Below are 21,403 nucleotides of genomic sequence, written 5' to 3' on the forward strand. Positions count from 1 at the left end.
AAATATATATATTTGCAGACACAGATTGACACATGAATTATTAATATAAGCCAATATTATTGAGCAAATTATATATCCACCAGGCTCTAATTACAACTCATAACCCTGTATCACAAGGTAGTTACAGTTTACAGAAGATATAATTACACTAAAGGTTTTTGACCACTTCTGGCAAATGATTTCTAACACAACAAGGCTGACACTCAGCAGCAAACACTGGAACTCATTCAGCACATTAGTGTTTGGTCAACGTGTGCATGCATATTTCACTAATCATTTTGATATAAATCAATGTAATCTTAATAATGTCCAGTGCTAAGAACTTGTTAGAACTTAATTTATGTGAAAAGAATTAGTTTTAATTTAAAACATTTTCTGTGGAAAAATCTGAAGGGAGTTTTTTTGCTGTTATCTGTCTTTTTGCTTGTGTAAAGAATGTATTAGCTTCCTTAGAAAAAAGTCTTTGCAACATTACACATACCTTCTATTGGAATCAGGATTAAAATAAATGAGCTGTTGATGTTGATCTGTTTCTGAACAAACCAGACATTAACTGTGGCCAAGAATGGATCTGGCCCCAGGGCTGGGCTCCTCCAAATATAAATCTGTGTGCCAAGTCTCACAGTCTCTCTGATGGATTCTTTTTTAGCTTCAGCAAGTGTTTTCAGCAGCTTTGGGCTGCAGTAATATGAGTAGGAGGTACAAACCACATCACAACAGAGTGATTCCAGAGAAAACAGCAAAACCAACAGTGATGAATCAGTCCCCCAGAGCACAGATTAAATTGAGAAGATTGACTAAGAGAGGTACTGTCTCCTGAAATGAATTATATATCTTTAGTATAGAAGATATATGCAGATACCTCATAGGTGAATATGTAAAGCATTTTATATTATATCAACAGCAATGTCGAGGTATGAGATATACACTAGTAGCATTCAACTCCCTTAACCCTCCTGTTATGTTGCGGGTCAAATTGAACCGTTTTAAAGTTTGAAGATCTAGGAAAAATAGTTAAAATTATTTTTTCAGTTTGAAACTTCTTCTGTTTGCCTTAATTAGTGTAATCAACATATAATATGAAAATGGTTCATCTCACATATTTGCAACCACCCCCTGCATGTTTATATCACATAGATACTGTTCGGGTCAATTTGACCCCGACAGTCAAACTGGAGGTAAAAGGGTGTTTCTTTGATTGCAACTGTGAGACATTTTTTATGTAAAACGAGTGAATTATCCTAATTGAACCATTGCTTTGAACCATTACCTGTTAGAGATAAGGAACACCAATAAATATTGATTGAATAATTCATAATGGAGTTAATAATGAAATATTCACACTGCTTGTTAGAATTTTTTTGGTTTCAGACATCTTTTGGATAATTAAACATGCACCAGGTCAAATTGACCTGGGAAAACCATTGCTGTTCCTGACAAATGAACATAACAGGAGGGTTAAAAGGCACTTATGGTGGAAACAGGCACCAGCTGAGCACACACATAGTGTAATCACCACAGAAAAGCATGGCATAAAATTGGATACTCACACACACACCTGAGTAGAAGTAAAGTATTAAAGCATGACACTCAGGAAGGTACATAACTTGTCATGTATTTGTGTAAATATGAAAAAAACATTAAAAACATTTTTTTACTAGGAACACTAGGAAGTATATTGACATTACAGTTACAACTTCAAAATCACAGTGATGCTTGAGGAGGGTAGAAAGCCACCTAGTACGTTTTATGGGGCCTGTAGGGAGAACTAGAATTCAGGGAGAGCTCCATTCCTACTGTTGTCTGTTACATTATTTTCAATAGTATTTTAACATTTTCTGACAGTTTTGAAACATGGATAGTGGTTTTGGGTCTAAAGCCATGATATTAATGACGTAAAACAACATTTCAGATGCTAATGAGAGCAAGTGCTAAGAAGCTAATTTATAATGAGCTAACGTAGCCTTGTTTTGATTTTACTATAGTGAGTTAACCACAAGCTGTAGAAAAAACATCACAGAATATCCTTTCAAGAGTATATCAAGAGTAAGATACATTTGACCTAATATCTATGACAACAACCAGCTTTTAGCAATTGTTTTGGGGGGAAAAATATCGATGGGGCAGCTGGCAACTTTGTAGGCTTCTAAGGGTTAAGTTTTCCACCAGACGATTTCAAACTTACTGACTGGATTCAAACTTATACATTTACATCCACTCCTCTCTCGTGCCTCAGGGATCTGGGTTCAACCCAGCCCTGTTCTCATGCTATAAGCTGAACGCTAACACACACACACACACACACCTAAACATGCACACACACACACTCTTTCAAAAACCATTAGCATTCAAATCCAGCCCTTAACAAAATGCCACGCTTCTTATGAACTTCCAATAAAGCGTGCAAAAAAACCCTTCTGTGTCCCTGTAGGGCTTTGGGCCAGACATGAAAGATAGGGGAGGGAGAGAGAGAGAGAGAGAGAGAGAGAGAGTGAGAGAGAGAGAATGAAAGCGAGAGGGCAGCTGAAAAAGGAAGGATGAATAAAAGAAGCATCTCACCAGGTATCTCTCTTCATCTTTCATTCGAGGGGTCCGGATCAAGTGGTTCTGTTCCCCCCTCCAGTCCCCAAAACGTCGGAAGAAGTAGTTGGAGAGGAAACGGTTAATAGGGTCCCTGATAATGTTTATATAGACAGGCTGCTCTAACCTAAACCTGAGAGAGAGAGAGGAAAACAGAACAACAGGCAATTTAGCACTGAAAGCTCTTACAATATACATGACATGTACAAATACATTGCCTATCGTTTTACAACTGTTCTGAAAACCATTTTAACCTTAATGTATATCTTAAAATCCATGGTGAGTTTTGTAAACAAAAACAAGGCTTTTTTCCAGCTTTATGAACTCAGAAAGTTCACTTGTTATTATAGAGAATAGACAAAATGGCTACATTTCAATTGATGATTCCTATCACACCCACTGTAATTAAATCCTAGGAGTTAGTGAGTTTGTTTACAATGCGCCATTTCACATCCCACAAAACTGTTTACATCTCAGAGTCTGAATTATGTTGACATTATGAAAAACATGTGGAATTGTTCTTTTATAGGTTTGGCTACAATGAAGCGCTGCTGAATGTAAGTTCTGTATTGTAATTGGTTATCTGTACTGTCACTCATGACTGACTGTGCTCTGATTGGCTCACCTTGTGAAGTTGAGGAAGTGAACGTGTCTGGTGTAGAGGAAGGGCTGCGGTATGGTGCTGATGTTGCTCATCAAATCCACCTAATAAAGCAAACAAGGTCATATAGTGTCATTGATGCAAATCACAATAGCACTCCCTTGTGGAGCAGGCCCTAAATGTGAGTGAGTATGTGATAAATATGGGGTGAGTGAATGCTTTACAAATGTGCTTCACATCTAAGACAAACAATGTGTTGTATGAATAGTCATACATATTTGTTCACCATAATATAATTAGTGCTGTCAATGCAGGAATTCAACACATTATTATTATTTTTTTAAACACAAATTTTTAATTGACCGAATTTAGCCATAACTTCCCGCCATAATTCAATTTTTAACAGAGCATAGTGATGTATTTACTTTAATACATGTAATGTGTAAGCACAGCTTCTGACGCTAAAGCTTTCCCTGAAACTTACCAAAAATCATAAAAATTACACTGAGATATTAGGCCTATAATAAAGTCAAAAAATATATGTCACAGTCCTCACACTACACAATCTCCCTCCCAAAAATACAAGGACGTACTAACATATTAAATTTATTGATGTAATTAATTTTTTTTATCTATAGACACTAATAATATAAATATATTGTTGTGTTGATCTTACATTTAACATTTACTGTAATTAGTACAGGGGGTCCTCAACCTGCGACGTTGATCCATTCCGTGTAAGTCGAAACATACGTACATACTGTACGTAAATAACATACTGTAAGCACTTATCCTATCCAAACACCTATCCTCCTCGGTCCCAGGCTGCGTAACCGTGTATTCTTCCGCCGCGCACACCAAACACGAAGTTCGCGTTACATTTACGACGCAAAACCACTAAAGTCGAAACAAGGCTTTATACAGTAAACGGGAGATGTGTCGTAACCACGAAACATCGTAACTTGGGACTGACGTAACCCGAGCACCTCCTGTATATCTTTTTTAAACAATTGTTATCTGCCCTAGTTATAAATTTAACCTACCTTGTACTAGATATGAAAACATTTCTGTGAGAATCCATCTGTGTTTTGCCCATTTATTGGTCATGTGCTGAACTCTGACAAAGTCAAAAGTCACAAACACATACCTTACAAATGTTTTTCTTTGTACAGAGGATAACAACAAAGTTGCATTACCCACAATGCTTAGCCATGACAGAACACGTATACCACTCGGCCTCCATGACGGATTCATTACTTGTTTTCCGATGCCTCAGAAAACACCAATCAAACCCTCGGTCCCCCTCCAGCAAAAACGTGAAAGAGTGGCTTATTCTGACATTATACTGTGGAAAAGGCTTAAGTCACCTAGAGAGGCCTCTGTGTTATTTCCTTAATGTGCCTTAACGGGCCCTGGTTTGATTTATTAACAGCCTCATGTGCCCCTAAATTATGCGACATTTCTCAGAAAGCACACACACACATACTGCTGCTAACTTCATGTGTGTGCTGCAACAAATGCAGAGCTCTAAGCTGTACATTAAACCCACAATGACTTCCATAAGGTTCCATTTAAAACAAATCACCCCTGGGCTGTGATGTCATATCTCCAGCAAAATTATGGCTAAAGTTTCTGTAATTTACAAGCACACACTAAAAATCTCTCTCTCTCTCTCTCTCTCTCTCTCTCTCTCTCTCACACACACACACACACACACACACATCCACATACTTTGTCTCTCATTCTCATTATCTTCTAGTTCCCTGTCTTTTGCACTCCCTGTTTGTCTGATTCTCCCTTTACCCTATATTTTGTCTTTTCTTTTTTTGTCTTTCTCTCTTCCATTTTGTTGTTCTCTTTATCATTTTGTCTCTTATAATTACTTTCTAACTTCCTCCAGCTCTCTTTCTCCACTCACACTCAATATCTCTTTATTTTTTTCTTGTTCCTTAGTTTAATTACAGGTAAACATGTTTTTTCTTTTTTAATTATCTCAGCATATCTGAGCTCAGTGTGAGAATGTACTGACATCTCCACTAATACACCAATAATCAAGAGGTGGCATGTGTAATTCCTGTGCTTGTTTTTTTTTCTCATGGGAAATTTCTGAGCAGCAGGAGACTTAAGCAGAAGTCTCATTGGCTTCTCATTTGATCTGGCTGTTGTCTCGAAGATGGAGAGATAATAAAGAGACCCCATTCTTGTTTTTCTTGCTCTCAGGAGTACCTGTAATGAGGTCTGGATGTTTGGTCTGTGTTTCCTGCCTTTAACCAGACAGTGTGTTATTCAGCCAAAGCACACAACCGCTGCTAAGGTAGTGACATCACCTGCATGAGATCACTTTCACTGTGTCTGGGGCTACCAGAAGCAAAGGATTGATAACATGACTTTACCAAGAACAGATGATGGGCTTATGTCACCATAGGGAAGTCTGTGTATTTGTGTCAGTGTGTTTTATGAGAGTGTGTGTAGAATGAGACTTAAGGTTAATGTAGAGGGTAAATGCTAGTAGAGTGATTAAAAAATTCAGTGAAATTTTTCTGCACTATATCGAAAGGAGCTGTATGTGTTTATACAAATGTTGGTAAACTGTGTGTTTCCCAGACTTTATAATGCCAGGCCCCTAGTAAGTCCAGGTAATATCCAAGTGAACCACTGTGTGAATAGAGCCACTAATGTTCCAGAGTATCACTGTGATACTCTGCCATGCCATGCCTTCTGCATGTTCTTTTTTATTATTACACATTATTTTTATGTGGAAATGAATCTCATAACTAACTCTCACACATTATTCTTGTAGTGTGAACGCAAATGCGTCTCAATATGTCTCGGGCAGCAATAAGTACTGATGTCATGCTGAACTGAGCTGTGACTAATTCTCATTTAAAGGAACAGAAGCTGAAGCCGATCATTCTGAATGGTGCTGCGTGGTTTGACCCCTGTGGTATTTTGACAAAATCATGTCACATAGCATTGGCCCTTTAAATAAATTACTGTTTTCACTTGACCTAAATAACAAACAAACAAACAAACCAAGACAAACAACTGTTAAGTGACACATTGGGCCAGAGAGAAAATTGTATTGCTATTTGAGCCTCACTTTGTTACTTTGTTGAAATGAACATGTGCAAGGCAGATATCTGATTAGTAAGGTGAGGTTTGAGGGAGGGGAGGGGGCTTAAAAGTAACACCCTTAATTTCAGAATAACTGAACGCAGTGGTGCCACCAAACTTTTGGGCACATAGTTTAGGCCTGTGCTGCATCAGCTCATGTGCAAATTGTTGTTAGATGTTAAGCACAGCATGACTCTAACGAGGAGCAGAGTGACACAAATCTCTTACATACTCCCACACCACCACACTGATAACATACTCCAATCAGCAAGACAGAGTTCTGATAACAACAGATCAAACCAAACCTTTGATGATCTTTCCATTTGATTTTATCTATTATCACAATGAAGACAATTTAAACCGACCAATAGGGTCTAGATGTAGGCGTCCAGCAACATGCCAGTCTCTTTTTGCTGCAGCAAGAGGACCCTGAAACTCTGGTGGCATGCCACAAGAGGTGGAAAAATGTAAATCTCCATAGAGCCATTTAATTATTACACATTACATATTACAATTTATAGTTCAAACATTCTCTTTGTCATTTTGTAGTAACTGTTGCATAGTGTTAAATATGACAATTGTCATTTTATTCGACAACAACAGTTAAAAAAAACAAATACAAACATTAAGTAGTCTGAAAACAGCAAGAGAACAAGTAAATTATTAATCACTGAATTTATTATGAGTTCTATCATGGTAACAGTGCTGCAAAAGCATGTGCATCCATTTGTTCTGTTCTTGGGGATAATATTGTATCCAAAAATGTGTGTGACTTTTGGTTTAGATGATTTAAAGATGGTGATTTCAGTGTTAGTGATGGTATTAAAACTTACATTAAAAAAATATATAACTAAAATAAGTACTACACAAGTATCATGAAATGACAAAGTGTGGGAGAATGTTTGAATTTTGAATTGTATGATTATAATTGCTTTAAAACGTATTTGTACCATCTAAATATTTCCTGAACTCAATTTTTAAAAATCACCAAGGTACAGCCCAAATAAATGAATGAAAATATCTGTTCCCACAAAGCTGAAGTTAGATTCCTATTTAAATTTGCCATACAGGGTGCCGTAACTGCTTCCTGGTTCATGTAAAGAATGCACTTTCTGCACCTTTCTGCATGACAAATTCAAACATTGTTTTATTTAAATATTTTACATGAAATATAAGTTATTGATATAAAAAAAATCCAGTCTGTTTGCCCATTCAAAATCTGTCTAATGTGGTAACAAGGCCCCAGTGTTTGTAAATTAGTAGAAACAGGTGTCTCCATCCGTCAAACTCTTATCATGAGTTTTTTTAGACGACAGAGAGAACCAAGATGAGAATATTGCTCTGCTCCTGCTCAGTGGGTAATATGTATTTCGGATTACCTAAATACTTTAGGAGACGGCTAACTGTTACAAAGATGCTACAAGTGCTAAATGCTACAAAGATAAATCACTCGAGTTACAAATGTGTTTATACATCAAACAGTGAATAAAAACTTACAAACAAGTTAAACTCCAGCCATTTACAAACAGTCGTTTTTTTTACTTCAAGCATACCCTTCCATCTTAAAAGATGCGGAGCTTCTGAATGTAAACAAACCATAGAGGAATGAGTTTACCCACAGTCATAGACATCCCCTTTAAAGGAAATTCTGTTTAAAATGAATGCAGCCAAAGATAACAAACCAGTACAAGTGCTTAGATTCACAGCTACATAACACAAAACTGCTGAGGGTTAAATAACTTCACTGTCTTGTACTTGTTTTGCTGTGATGTGAAAGGGGTTGAGAGAAGAAAAAATCAAGAGCATGCACTTTTTATTAAAACAGTGACAGACAAAAAGGAAGCAAGTTGAATCTTTGAAATTCCACAGATAGCTCTTGGCCTCCTGACCACCTACTGACCGTAAGCCTATAAGTCTTTCTAATTGAGGCTGCAGTTTGAGAAAAGGCCTGGGGAAAGAACGTTGGCACACTTTCCTAACACACACACACACATATGCAGCCTTATCTCTATTGTTTAAGGAGACATTACATTACATACATATATTTCCATTAATTTACCCCTGAGACTTACCCTGACCTTAACCTTAATTGCTACTACCATAAACCTAAACTAACCCTAGCCCTAACACTAATCTTAACACATCTAATCCTTAAAGTTTAATGATTTATGTGTGTCTCCTTAAGGACAGCAATCCCCAGCATGTTTGTATGTGTGTGTGTGTGTGTGTAAACAAATTATGGTCCCTAACCCTAACCCAACCTTAAAACATGTATTCACCTTAAAATGTAATGATTTACGTTGTGTGGACCAGCTGGTCGTCCTTACAAGGAACACAAGTCCAGGAGGACTTCGCAGTTTCACAGTTACAAACTGAAGTCCAGCTGTTGCTCTGCGTCATCAATGGTCAGGATCTCCACAGGACAAACACAGGAATGTTCGGAACAGGAAGGATTTGGGTGGTGGATCATTCTCAGTGCTGCAATGATTGATGTGGTTGTGTGGCATGTTAGTGTGCGTAAAATTTGTAAAACTGGGGGCGGCACGGTGGTGCAGCAGGTAGTGTCGCAGTCACACAGCTCCAGGGACCTGGAGGTTGTGGGTTCGATTCCTGCTCTGGACACCTACACAGGTGTGTTCTCCCTGTGTCTGCGTAGGTTTCCTCCCACAGTCCAAAACACACGTTGGTAGGTGGATTGGCGACTCAAAAAGTGTCCGTAGGTGTGAGTGTGTGAGTGAATGTGTGTGTGTGTGTTGCCCTATGAAGGACTGGTGCCCCCTCCAGGGTGTATTCCCGCCTTGCGCCCAATGATTCCAGGTAGGCTCTGGACCCACCGTGACCCTGAACTGGATAAGCGCTTACAGATAATGAATGAATGAATGGTAAAACTGGTAAAGGTCAAATGCTTTCATAACCCATTTAATGTTACATACCACCCATTGAGAAATATATCATTTCAAGAACAAAATGTTGAAGTTACAAAATGGTTGTTGCGATGTTTTTGTTAAGTTGGGATTTTAACCCCAAAATAATGACAGCAAGAAGCAAGAAATGTGAAAAAAGTTGTTTCTTTGGTCGGTTATATATTTCTTATAATTTGGCTTTATGAGAAACTGGTCTTTTTTGGGTTAAAGAGGGATGCACTCCATATTAATACCCTTGATTTCCGAGGAAATATTGGATGACAAGGAGTCTACAAACTTTTGGACATAGGGATTTCCTGATCTCAGTGGTGAACGTGTTTTCAGTTATGAGCTTCAGGCTCAGCGCAAACATGAGCCAAACAAATGTGAGCAGCAGTGAGAGTTAGGTAATGAAGAACAGAACCGATTCACCAAAAATAACTGCAAATCCACTTCACTGCCTCAAACATTCCAGCCTTATTCCCTGCCTTTGTTTGTATTTCACAGGCGGAATATCACATTCATAGTATCACGTCCTTCTGAGCTATTGTTCATGTTCTTATTCTGAACACTCTGCTTGAGCCTATTCGGACGGGATTAGTTTTTACCCATGGACGTGGGGTAAAATAATTATTACTGGAGTATCTTAGTGGTTTAATCCAGTCCGAAAAGACCATTTGAGTCATTTTTCCGGAGTGAACGTTTCAAGAAAGATTCCTGAGCCTTTTACCTGCACTTTTATATCCTGAGGTAAAGGAGGTTTTTCAGGTTTTCTCAAATTTGAGGCTCAGCTCAATTATGGAATGATGCACCACATTCAAATCATAGCTGTTATGAAAATGTCCAATTTATTAATTGAACAGTTAAAATACATAGATTAGTAAAGGTTTTTAGATTAGTAAATCTTTTTTCTTTGCTGAAATGATCATTTAAGAAGGACTAGGCCAGTGGTTCTCAAACTGTGGTATGTGTACTATGGGTGGTACGTGAAGCAGCAAGAGCAGGCACACTCTCAGGTAGAGGTTCATTATTGGTCACTAAAGGTACAAACAATGTAAATGTACCTTTAATGGTACAACAGTGTTTAAAAGTCCAGTTGTGTTTTTTAAAAAATTAATTATTTTGCCGAATCCAAGCTCATGAAATATCCCAGAGCCCAGAGGGACTAAATCCATAGGCAAACATAGAGAGAAACAAAGTGAGAATTCTGTACACATGACAAAATAAAAGAAAACAATCAGCTTAAGGAAAACAACATGGCTGATCTTAGATCATTAGTATCTTAAATCACTGTTTCTCATTCCAACTGCCACACATCCTTCACATCCCGCTACAAACGCAGAGAGCCACTGTGAGCAGCTGCTCCAAGTGCCACACTGTTTTCACCTATAGCCTATATCTGATATTACATTTTATTTAAATCTATCAGTTTTGGTCTAGATATTTTAATTCTCTCTATAATGTTTAGTAATTTCCCGCTCCGGGTGACTGTGAGGAGTGTGGTGTTCTCCCCATGGGTTTCCTCCGGGTGACTGTCTGTGAGGAGTGTGGTGTGTTCTCCCCGTGTCCGCGTGGGTTTCCTCCGGGTGACTGTCTGTGAGGAGTTGGTGTGTTCTCCCCGTGTCCGCGTGGGTTTCCTCTGGGTGACTGTCTGTGAGGAGTGTGGTGTGTTCTCCCTGTGTCTGCGTGGGTTTCCTCCGGGTGCTCCCGTTTCCTCCCACAGTCCAAAAACACACGTTGGTAGGTGGATTGGTGACTCAAAAGTGTCCGTAGATGTGAGTGTGTGAGTGAATGTGTGTGAGTGTGTGTTTGTGTGTGTGTTGCCCTGTGAAGGACTGGCGCTCCCTCCAGGGTGTGTTCCTGCCTTGCGCCCAATGATTCCAGGTAGGCTCTGAACCCACCGCGACCCTGAACTGGATAAGGGTTACAGATAATGAATGAATGAATGAATGAATATTTAGTAATTATTTTAGAATATTGTGTAAAGCATGCAAATGTCAAGTAAATAGGCAACAAAAACATGCAAAAATCCAATAGACTCATAGGTGGTACTTGGAAGTTTTGGTTTGACAATGGATGTTGGTACTTGGTCTAAAACGTTGGAGGAATATTGTGAAGTAAATGATAGGTCATTGAGGCATGGATCTTTTTGGTTCTTGATCACATAAAACATAATAATAAATAAAAATTGATGGTTAGAAAGAGTTCCAGGTCCTCAAATTAATTTTATAATTGTGGAAATACACAGAAAAATATAATGAAAAAATATATATTTTTTATATTATATGCATCCTTTAAAATCTCATATTTTTATCTTCCTATTCTAATATTTTTCTTTCCTATAAACGTACCAATTCAGAGAAACAAGGTTTTCTTATAACAGAATAAATTACCTAATGAATGCTGAATGTTAGTTCCAGATGGAAATGATAGTAATGGAGCACGTACCAACACGAGGTAACTCCAGCACCTGGGCCTAATAAAACCTAAGCAGCAATTTAATCCACTCCATGTCAACTACAAAAGCCAAGGCAAGATGATGTTTATTTATATTTTCACTGATGTTCTGATCAAAAACAGACTGGTGAAATCTCGCAGTGGTTTAACACATCATACAGAGTCCATTTTATAGTTTCCGAAGTCCTGGAATAAAATGGCATGGACAGTTGATGTGAAAATAAACCTCTACTTAAGTGATGCAAAGAGGTATCCAAGTGCAAGTTAATGTTATTAATGATATCCGCAGAGAGTAAAAACACCACAAACCATAAAGTGAAATGAGACAACGCTGGACAAATACACAGGGAAAACAAGAGAACTAAATACAGCAAGAGACAGAAAAATCAAACGAACACCTTAGAAAAGAAGAAAAGGCACAGATGAGCAATGGGTGTTCATAAGGTAGTACACATGGGCAACAACAGAGAACACAAGTAATGACAATTTTCCACTGCCTGGTACCTACTTGACTCAGCTAGGCTCTACTCACTATCTGTAAAATCTCAAAACTATAGTAGTGATCACTTTTCGTTTTATCTGCCTCAAAATGGCGGCCGTAAATTATGCCATGGTTTTTTGAAGAGCTTCAGACGCTCCTTGGATTGGTGGCTGACAGAAGACTCTAGTGAGAGCTGAACGGTGCAAAAAGGAAAGTAAAAACTCTGCTGATCTGTCTGATCTCGAGAGGAGGAGTGTTTAGCTATCCAAAACAACAACAACAACAAGCGAATACATGATGAGTAAACAACACTTAACCTTAACACTTCAGAGCAACATCAATGATTTTGGGGAAATGTTGTTCTCTCTCTGATTTGTTTATGTTCAGAAGCTCAGCGTCTTTTAAGGTGGAATGATATGTTTGAGGAGAAAAATGACTGTTATTTCTGTTTTTATCCATTGTTTGAATTATCACAGAAACTCATTTCTAACTCGAGTTGCATAGTTTTCAGCACTTTCTGTCTGCGTTTTCTTTCATGTAGGCAGTTTCTTGAACTTAGAGTCAGTTCCACCTTAAGTAATTTGAAGCAGCAAAAGTAAGTCAATATTAGCCATGTATTAAACAGTAATAGAGTAATATCCTCATCTCAATTTATGCTTTTCAATGACTGGAGTTCTCTCGGTTGTCTAAACAACTCCAGATGGCTTTTCTCTACTGTGAGTCGATTTAGAAAGCCTAGCATAGCAGGCAGAGACCCTCTGTTTATAGCCATTGAGTAATGTGTTTACATTGAGGCTTTGTAAACACATTAGGATTGAATGGTATTAAGCACACAAACAGACTGAGGAGCTAAGAAATGGTGAGGAAACATTTTCTAAAATTTACAAAAAAAATAAAAAAAAATAAAAAAGTGTTTTTGATTCAAATTGTGAACATCTCCTTTAACTGCTGTTGTTGTGTTTTCCAAAGCTTGGGGTTCCTGTTAAAGACCATCAGCTGTGTTGTGCTAATGAAAATGAAAATGTAGCAATTTAGCAAAGTGAAAGCATGTAGAGCCAAGTCGAGCTGAATCGCGTAGGTACCATACAGTGGAACAGTGCCATAACTGACAGGCAGAGATGCAGAGGAGCAAAGACAATCATGGCAAGATGTGGAAAAAAGGAAGCCCAAAACACACATAAACAGAATGAAAATCAGGAGAACATTAAAGTTTTACAGCGTTCGTGAATATTTGAATACTCAAGTCATCCTGAAAAATACACACAAAAATATATGTAAACTCACAACTTGAGTTCAGGATAAACAACAGGTTCAGAGACTCCACAGCATAAACACATAAAACATTTCTGCTCAGTCACCAACAGCCACTGCAGTTACAGACATGGAGTTATGGGTTTAGCACCAGTCAGAAGCACCAAATCTCAAGAGTATGAATACACTCACTCTCTCTCTCTCTCTCTCTCTCTCTCTGCCCCTCTGTCTCTCTACCGTTCACTCAGTCTCTCTCTTCCTCTCAGAAGTGAATGAGTTTAATCTCATTAGAGCAGTTTATTTGAGTTTATTTGTGTCGTTGGTCTGTGGCTATTTGTTAGTGAAGGTGTGGTGACTTGGGTTTGATCCAGAATGGATGAGAGAATGTTTTCTTTTTCTCTAGAACATGGAGAAAATTGTGTATTTTTCCACACAATAAGCACAATTCGGATGTGTTTCATTGCTAGGGACATTTTCCTTGGCCCATGGCTGTATTCTAGCAGGTTCGGTGTGTGTGTGTGTGTGTGTAGGGGGGATGGGTGTTAGTGTGTGTTATGCTGGTATGAGTGAATAAGACACAGCAATGTTGCTTGAGTTTTTAAACACTTCAGCGTCACTTCTGAACTGACAATAGTCCAACTTGGTTGGACTATTCTAAATATATGTCCTGTGTCCACTGATGGAGGACCAGCACAAGCTGTGCAGCAATAGGTGAGCTAATGTCTCTGACTTTACATCTACAAGGTGGATCAATGGGGTAGGTGTTTCTAACACAGTGAAGAGTGAGTGGCCACAGCGCTGAGAATGATCCACTCCCCAAATCATACCTGCTCTGGGTCTTGACCATTAAAGAACAGGGTAAAAGAAAAAGTATGCAGAGCAAGAGATGGACTACAGTCTGAAATTGTGGACCTACAAAGTGCTCCTGTGGACAGTGAAGCTGAGAGAACGGAGAGTGAGTGTAGGAACAAGGAGGCGTACATAATGTTATGATTGACTGGTGTCCATCCACACATCCATAAAGATGGAACAATGGCATGTTTTATTTCCCAATACAGATACTTTCTTAACTGATGATAGCAAATGATTTGTGGTTACCATGGACATGGTAAAGTTGGAGAAATTAAAGAACTCAGCATGCAGATATTTGTTTATCTAATTATTTATACATTTATACATGTCTTAAATTCTTGGAAGAGTGTTTTATGATGGCAGAAATGAATACACACACACAACACTGACCTGCTCAAGCTTGGTGAGCCTTGTTTTGTTGTGTATATCCGAGGACACAAGGTTAAACTGGTGTTTCTCGGCCAGGATCCTAAGGAGCAGTACCACCGTCCGACTGCCACACTTCCCCACTCGATTATAGATCACCTGACTGGGGAACGGCAGCACCTATAAACACACAAAACCATTTTTATTATATAGAATAGAGCAACAGGATGGTCACTCAGGGACATACACTATAGTCCTATTTGTATTCATCCCCAGTCGCTGTAGGTGTATAAAAGCACATAACACATTAAATATTGAGTAAAGAAGACTCATACAATTTTTGGTAACACTTTGTGGTACTCTGACTGCCAGAAATGACTTTGGAAAACATAAATGTGCAATATACCGTACACTGTTTCATCATTTGTTAGAAGTGTTGCAAAAAATGTCAGAATAATGCTCTGCTGCCTCTGAGGCACATCCTGAAGAAATATTTTCCTGCCCATTTGAGTTATGATTGCTGCCTCAGAGGAAGCTGCAGAATGCTTTACAGTAAAATTCAGCTGCCTATGAGGTAGATTCTGAAGTACGTTTTGCACACTGGATTTTTGACTGCTGCCTCTGAAGAAGCTACACAGTGACATACAATAATGCTCTGCTTCCTCAGGGCAGCGATCATGTGCTATTCCACTTTGTCTTAGTATGTGTCTCAGAGGCAGCAGTTACTGTATAACATTTTGTAGCTCCTTCAGAGGCACCAGACATAACCTAAGTGTGCAGGAAAGTACTTCTACAGAATCTGCCTCAGAAGCAGCAGAGCATTATAACATTCTGAGTACAGGAACAAAAGAAAGTTATATTGCACATTTATTTTTCCAGAGACATTTCTGGCAGTCAGAGCACACCACTGATTGGTGATACTTAGATGAGAAGACACGACAGCTCTAAAGTCACTGATCTCCATTGTCACGTTTTCCACTGCATGGTACCTACTCTACCCTATTTGGCCCATGGTATGGGGAGCTGTGGTCTTTGGAAACCACAACAATGGCAGCAGTAATGTTAAGCTCTGTTTACTTATTGTGTATTCACATGTTGTTTTTGTTTATCGGGACTGAACACAGCTCCTTGCATCTGTTCATACACATCAGTAATTTTTTTTTCTTGTTGCACCCTCTAACTCTCGCTGGGTACTTTCATCGGCCACCAATTCAAGAAGAATTTGAACCTCTTCAAAAGACCCCAGCATAATTTTCAGTCAAATAAAAACAAATGGGAACTCTACTGTTGCATGGAGATTTTACATATAACTAGTTTGTGCTGGATGTCTACATTCATTCATTCATTCCATTCATTCATTATCTGAAACCCTTATCCAGTTCAGGGTCATGGTGGGTCCAGAGCCTACCTGGAATCATTGGGCGCAAGACGGGAACACACCCTGGAGGGGGCGCCAGTCCTTCACAGGGCAACACTCACACCTACGGACACCTTTGAGTCGCCAATCCACCTACCAACGTGTGTTTTTGGACTGTGGGAGGAAACCGGAGCACCACAAATCAAATACTTGAGTTAAAGTAGGTAAAATATTACTCCACTAAAAATAAAAGTCCTCCGTTTACATTTTCACTCAAATAAAAGTACAAAAGTATTTGCTTTTAAATGTAATTAAGTATCAAAAATAAAAGTATCATGATTTATTATGGCTCTAATGCCATATTACCATTTTTGTAACAAGATTCTTAACTAATCAACTAACTTTGGGTACTCCAAAGTCACTCTTGGTTCACCAATATTTCAATACAATGTCATTCAGATCTTTTTTATACACTCTGTAGGTTCCTTGGTTTTGTGAAATCCGCTATATAAATTTAATGTATTATTATTATTAATAATAGTTATAAATAGTCATAGACACTGATATATATATATATATATATATATATATATATATATATATATATATATATATATATATATATATATATATATATTAAAAATATCATAAAACACTGAAAGCAAAGTTTGTTTATTTGCACAGAACAGAATTGCTGCGAAAGTACGTTTTGCAAACAAGCCGTTTTTGATTTAACATTTATGGGCAACGTAGTTATAAAAAAAATAAAAAGAATTAAGCATTGTGGGACTTCATAAACACACAAACTAAAACATGGAAAGTGTTTGTATAAATTCACAGAAAAAGATGCATGACAATGCCAGGGGTGCTGCGGCAGGTTTAGATTTTCATCCGTCCTTTTGGCATACGCTCTCTCGCTGGCACTCGATGCTGCTGCACTGACACTGAACTGGAGAGCTCTGTTTAGGCCGACCCACTTTTAACAAAGTGCGCGCTGTAGCATGATTGGTGTGATTACGCGCTTCTTTCCTCTTGAAATGTATTTTTTTAATGCTTGCATGAGACTAAAGAAACAACAGATTCTTCATAATGTAGTGGAGTGACAAGTAAGATATTTGATTATGAACTATAGTGAAGTTAAAGTAAAAAGTTCCCCAAAATAAAAAAATACTCAAGTACTGTCCACCACTGCCTGCTTAGAACCACAAGCAAGCAGGTACTAAAAAGTTCCAGTTCCGGTACCAGCCACCAGCTTTGCCTGATCCAAGACCCGAGCCAAGTCAAGTAGGTACCATGCTGTGAAAAAGTGGCGTATGTAAGTTGCAGTGCAAAATTAGGACTAAATTTATCTTGCCCCCCCCCCCCCCACCACCAGTTTCTGAGTTTGTAGAAATGCCAGATCTGCAAATGTTGTGCCAAAGCACTGAATATGATATTTCTTTTCATAATTTGTCCTTTTTATGCTTCTGACACTTGTTTCTGGCTCTAAGCTATTTTGGAGTCTAATCTGTCAGTACTGGCAGGGATGCGTTCTCTGGGAACACAACAAAACACTTTTGAGACTCACTGTGGACAGGGCGGTGTGCTATATGCCACAATTGTAATATAAATGCAACAAATACATTTGTAATTAGTTTTGCAACTAATTCCCCAGCTGAGTTTCACCGCAGATCTAATCGGATCCACCTGATGTTTATATTCATGTCCCTGAAGGACTGACTGATAGTAGCAGGTGTGGTAAATAGGAGTTTGCATTAAATTAAGAAGTGCTCAGTGTAAGGGACTGTTAACACTGAAGCCTTTCCTAGTGTAATGTTAGAAGATTACAGCATGCAATGTTTTGAAAACATTTAAAGCAGATATTAGATGTCAGCTGCATTGGTGGTTGCCATATCACATACTTGCCTAACATGTCCACCTGTTTATCACAATAGTCATTAAAGGAACACTATGTTATATTTTTACCTTAAAATTACAGCTTCAAAATTATTGTGGTGCTTCACTGACCTGTAATATGGAGAACAGAACCTCTGTTTTTGCTATTCTGGGCTTATTACTGCAGAAACTGTACTATGTAAACTTTGGAGGAGGGTAGAAAAACACCCTACTCCCTCCACATTGATTTCAGTACAGTGCTGTAAAAAATGCATTGCTGGAGGGAGACACAGGAGCCCAAACCCCCCCGCAAAAAAAAAAAAAAAAAAAAACATAAACAAACAAAAAAACTTACTTTAAGTTCCTTTAAAGGGAAACAGAAAAACAGGTTGTTTTTTTTTGCCGAACATTGTTTACCATCTGAAACCGTTTTATATTTTATGCTTCTTAAGTCAGATGTGCTGTCATTACTTTATGCTACAAAGTGCCTTCCACGCTTATTTACAGACCACTTGTTCCGGCCCAAGAACGACCAAAGGGGACTTCAAGACCCATTTGTGGTCCAGGTCCCACAAGTTGTAAAACACTTCTGTACAGGATGTGTACTTATTTTCACTTAGAAAATCAACAAAGCATGTAATTTGAGCAGGGGTAACCAAACAGATGGCATATGACTTTAAAGCGAGACAGAGTGTTCTGGGGAATCAACATAAAATATTCGGACAGAGCTGAGCTGCTCATACACTGCTGCTGTTTTCAGCTCTGGATGCAGCTGGGAAAACTAGTGGGAAATAAGAGCAGGAAATTTGGTAGTGGGGTACCTGGAAGAATTTTACTCTCTCTCTCTCTCTTTCTCTCTCTTTTCTCTCTCTCTCTCTCTTTCTCTCTCTCTCCACTTTCTCTCTCTCTCTTCACTTTCTCTATCTCTCTCTCTCTATAATTCATTCTCCTGTGTCTCACTTTCTCTCATTCTCTTTGATTCATTTTCTTTCTCTTGTTGTCTCCTATCTCTCTCTCTCTCTCTTTCTCTCACACACACACACACACACACACACACAGAGGCATAGCAATATGACAAGCTGGATTAAATCTGTGCTCTCCAGGTGTTGTGTGTGTGTGTGTATCTGTGTGGGGGTCTAGTGGTGCGACTGTAGAGTGTTAACTCCCACCTGCACTAAGCCATGCTGAGGTCAAATCAAAATTAACTTGCGAAGCACGCATGCACCCACACACACACCCATACTTTGACACACATTTGACTCCTGAAGCCAAATACTTTGTCTGGAAGCTGTTAAAAACTCAAACACAGAAACACACTCACTAATAAGCTACAGATCAACAAGTTTGCTCCACACCTTAGGGTCGAAAGTCTGTGGACACTCTTCCAAAACATTATACATTATACACACTTCCCTTGTGCTCCCCTATAGGTACACAAATATGATATTGCATCATTAAATGTATAAATGTCAAAGAAATAAAATAGCTCAGAGGCTTTTTAGTCAATCATTCATTCATTGTCTGTAACCACCTGTACAGTTCAGGGTCACAGAGGGTCTAGAGCCTACCCGGAATCACTCAGCGCAAGGCGGGAACACACCCTGGAGGGGGCGCCAGTCTTTCGTAGGGCATAGAGAGAATTTTTATTTTTACTATATGTGACTGTGGTCCCCAAACATTTGCATACGAAGGTATGTCACACATACGAACTCCCACAGCGCAGACACAGACTCACTGTTGCCTAGGGAGACGCTCGAAAATGATCCTCATTGTTTCAGAGCTCACCAATAAACATTACAAACTACCTCAGGGAACACACTTCAGCTGAACACAAAGATCAGTCTGACCCAGCCACACATCTCCACACACACACACACACACACACACGAGATCAAAGAGCACAGAGATTTACATCACTTCCACCATTTGTAATTTGGAGTTGCACAGTGAGTTCCATACAAATTAATTTATAATTTATATTTTGTGTTGACAAAACTCTGCCTAAAGTCTAGAATGATTTATTTATTCGTCAGTATCAGTATTGCTAGCATTAGTTGGTGCTAATCCACTCTTACATTCAATACACTCTTACATTAGACTGAATCCTCTGGTGCCCCTTGAGCATAGAGTTATGGTGCCTCCATTTCCAAGGAGTCATGTGCAGACTCCCTCTATCAAACAGAGAACTGTTCAAATTGATATAACCCACACCATTTTAGAAGCGTCGCTGGAGACTGGTTCATTGTGAAGTCTACTGTTCTAAACATTCTGGTCAAATGAGTCAGATACCATACCTTTGAGACCTGACATTCATATTGCACCTTATAATGTATTCATGAAGCATTAGCAACATGGTTTTATGTATTAGGTGTTATACGATTTCTGGTGAGTTGTGTAGTATTAAATATATATATGTCCCTAAATCCTATAAATAAAACCCCCAAAATTAGTAAGTTTGAAAGGAAGTCATATTCATCACTGCATTCATTATGAGTTCCATCAAGGTAAAAGTGCTGGAAAAGCATGTGCATTGATTGTTCTGTTGTTGGGGATAGTATTGTATCCAAAGTAGGGCTGTGCCATGTCGTATCATTTGTAATAAAACGATTTTAAAAAGTCAATATCGTGATATGGTGATATTCTAACATGTTTACCTAAAGTCATCATGCAATTAGCCATAATATGACATACGTTCTTTATATACGTTCTTTACATGAGTCATTTAGGCACAGTGAAGTAGGTGGAAAGTGGCTCTGAATGATTGAAATGACATTTATAGTAAAATAAAACTTTTTCATAAATAAAATAATGTAATACGTTTAATATATATTACATATATTTCATATAATTATATTAATATACATTTTTGTTGCTTTTGAAATTAATAAAAGTATTTTCCATTGATTCGTCATATCGCCAATGATATCATTATTGTGAAAATACCCTAAAATATTATTTTAGGGCCATATCGCCCACCCCTAATCCAAAGGTATGTGTAACTTTCAGTTTAGATGATTTAAAGATGGTGATTTCAATGTTAGCGATGGCGGTGACGGTGGCGCAGCAGGTAGTGTCGCAGTCACACAGCTCCAGGGACCTGGAGGTTGTGGGTTCGATTCCTGCTCCGGGTGACTGTCTGTGAGGAGTTGGTGTGTTCTCCCTGTGTCTGCGTGGGTTTCCTCCGGGTGACTGTCTGTGAGGAGTTGGTGTGTTCTCCGTGTCCGTGTGGGTTTTCTCCGAGTGACTGTCTGTGAGGAGTTGGTGTGCTCTCCCTGTGTCCGTGTGGGTTTCCTCCGTTTCCTCCCACAGTCCAAAAACACACATTGGTAGGTGGATTGGCGAATCAAAAGTGTCCGTAGGTATGAGTGTGTGAGTGACTGTGTGAGTGTGTGTGTTGCCCTTTGAAGGACTGGTGCCCCCTTCAGGGTGTGTTCCCCCCTTGCACTTGATTCTAGGTAGGCTCTGGTGACCGTGACCCTGAACTGGATAAGCGCTTACAGATAATAAATGAATGAATAAATAAAAGTAATAGTAAAAAATAAAAAAATATATATTTTTAAAAGTTT

The 21,403-nt window shown here is 38.6% G+C and overlaps 1 protein-coding gene and 1 long non-coding RNA gene across 2 annotated transcripts in view; one reads left to right on the forward strand and one right to left on the reverse strand.

Moving 5' to 3' along the window:
• Positions 1–21,403, forward strand: part of LOC136702544 (uncharacterized) — a 64,112-nt gene that overhangs the window by 27,779 nt on the left and 14,930 nt on the right. The gene's annotated exons all lie outside the window — the stretch shown is intronic.
• Positions 1–21,403, reverse strand: part of usta (uronyl 2-sulfotransferase a) — a 132,926-nt gene that overhangs the window by 22,986 nt on the left and 88,537 nt on the right. Inside the window, exons 3-5 of the mRNA XM_066677651.1 lie at positions 14,630–14,785; positions 3,206–3,285; positions 2,560–2,713 (exon numbers count right to left, since the gene is read on the reverse strand). Of these exons, the coding sequence (XP_066533748.1) occupies positions 2,560–2,713; positions 3,206–3,285; positions 14,630–14,785 (390 nt within the window). The remainder of the gene's footprint in view (positions 1–2,559; positions 2,714–3,205; positions 3,286–14,629; positions 14,786–21,403) is intronic.

The sequence above is a fragment of the Hoplias malabaricus genome, chromosome 7 (assembly GCF_029633855.1).
Source record: "Hoplias malabaricus isolate fHopMal1 chromosome 7, fHopMal1.hap1, whole genome shotgun sequence".
In the NCBI taxonomy this organism is placed as follows: Eukaryota; Metazoa; Chordata; class Actinopteri; order Characiformes; family Erythrinidae; genus Hoplias; species Hoplias malabaricus.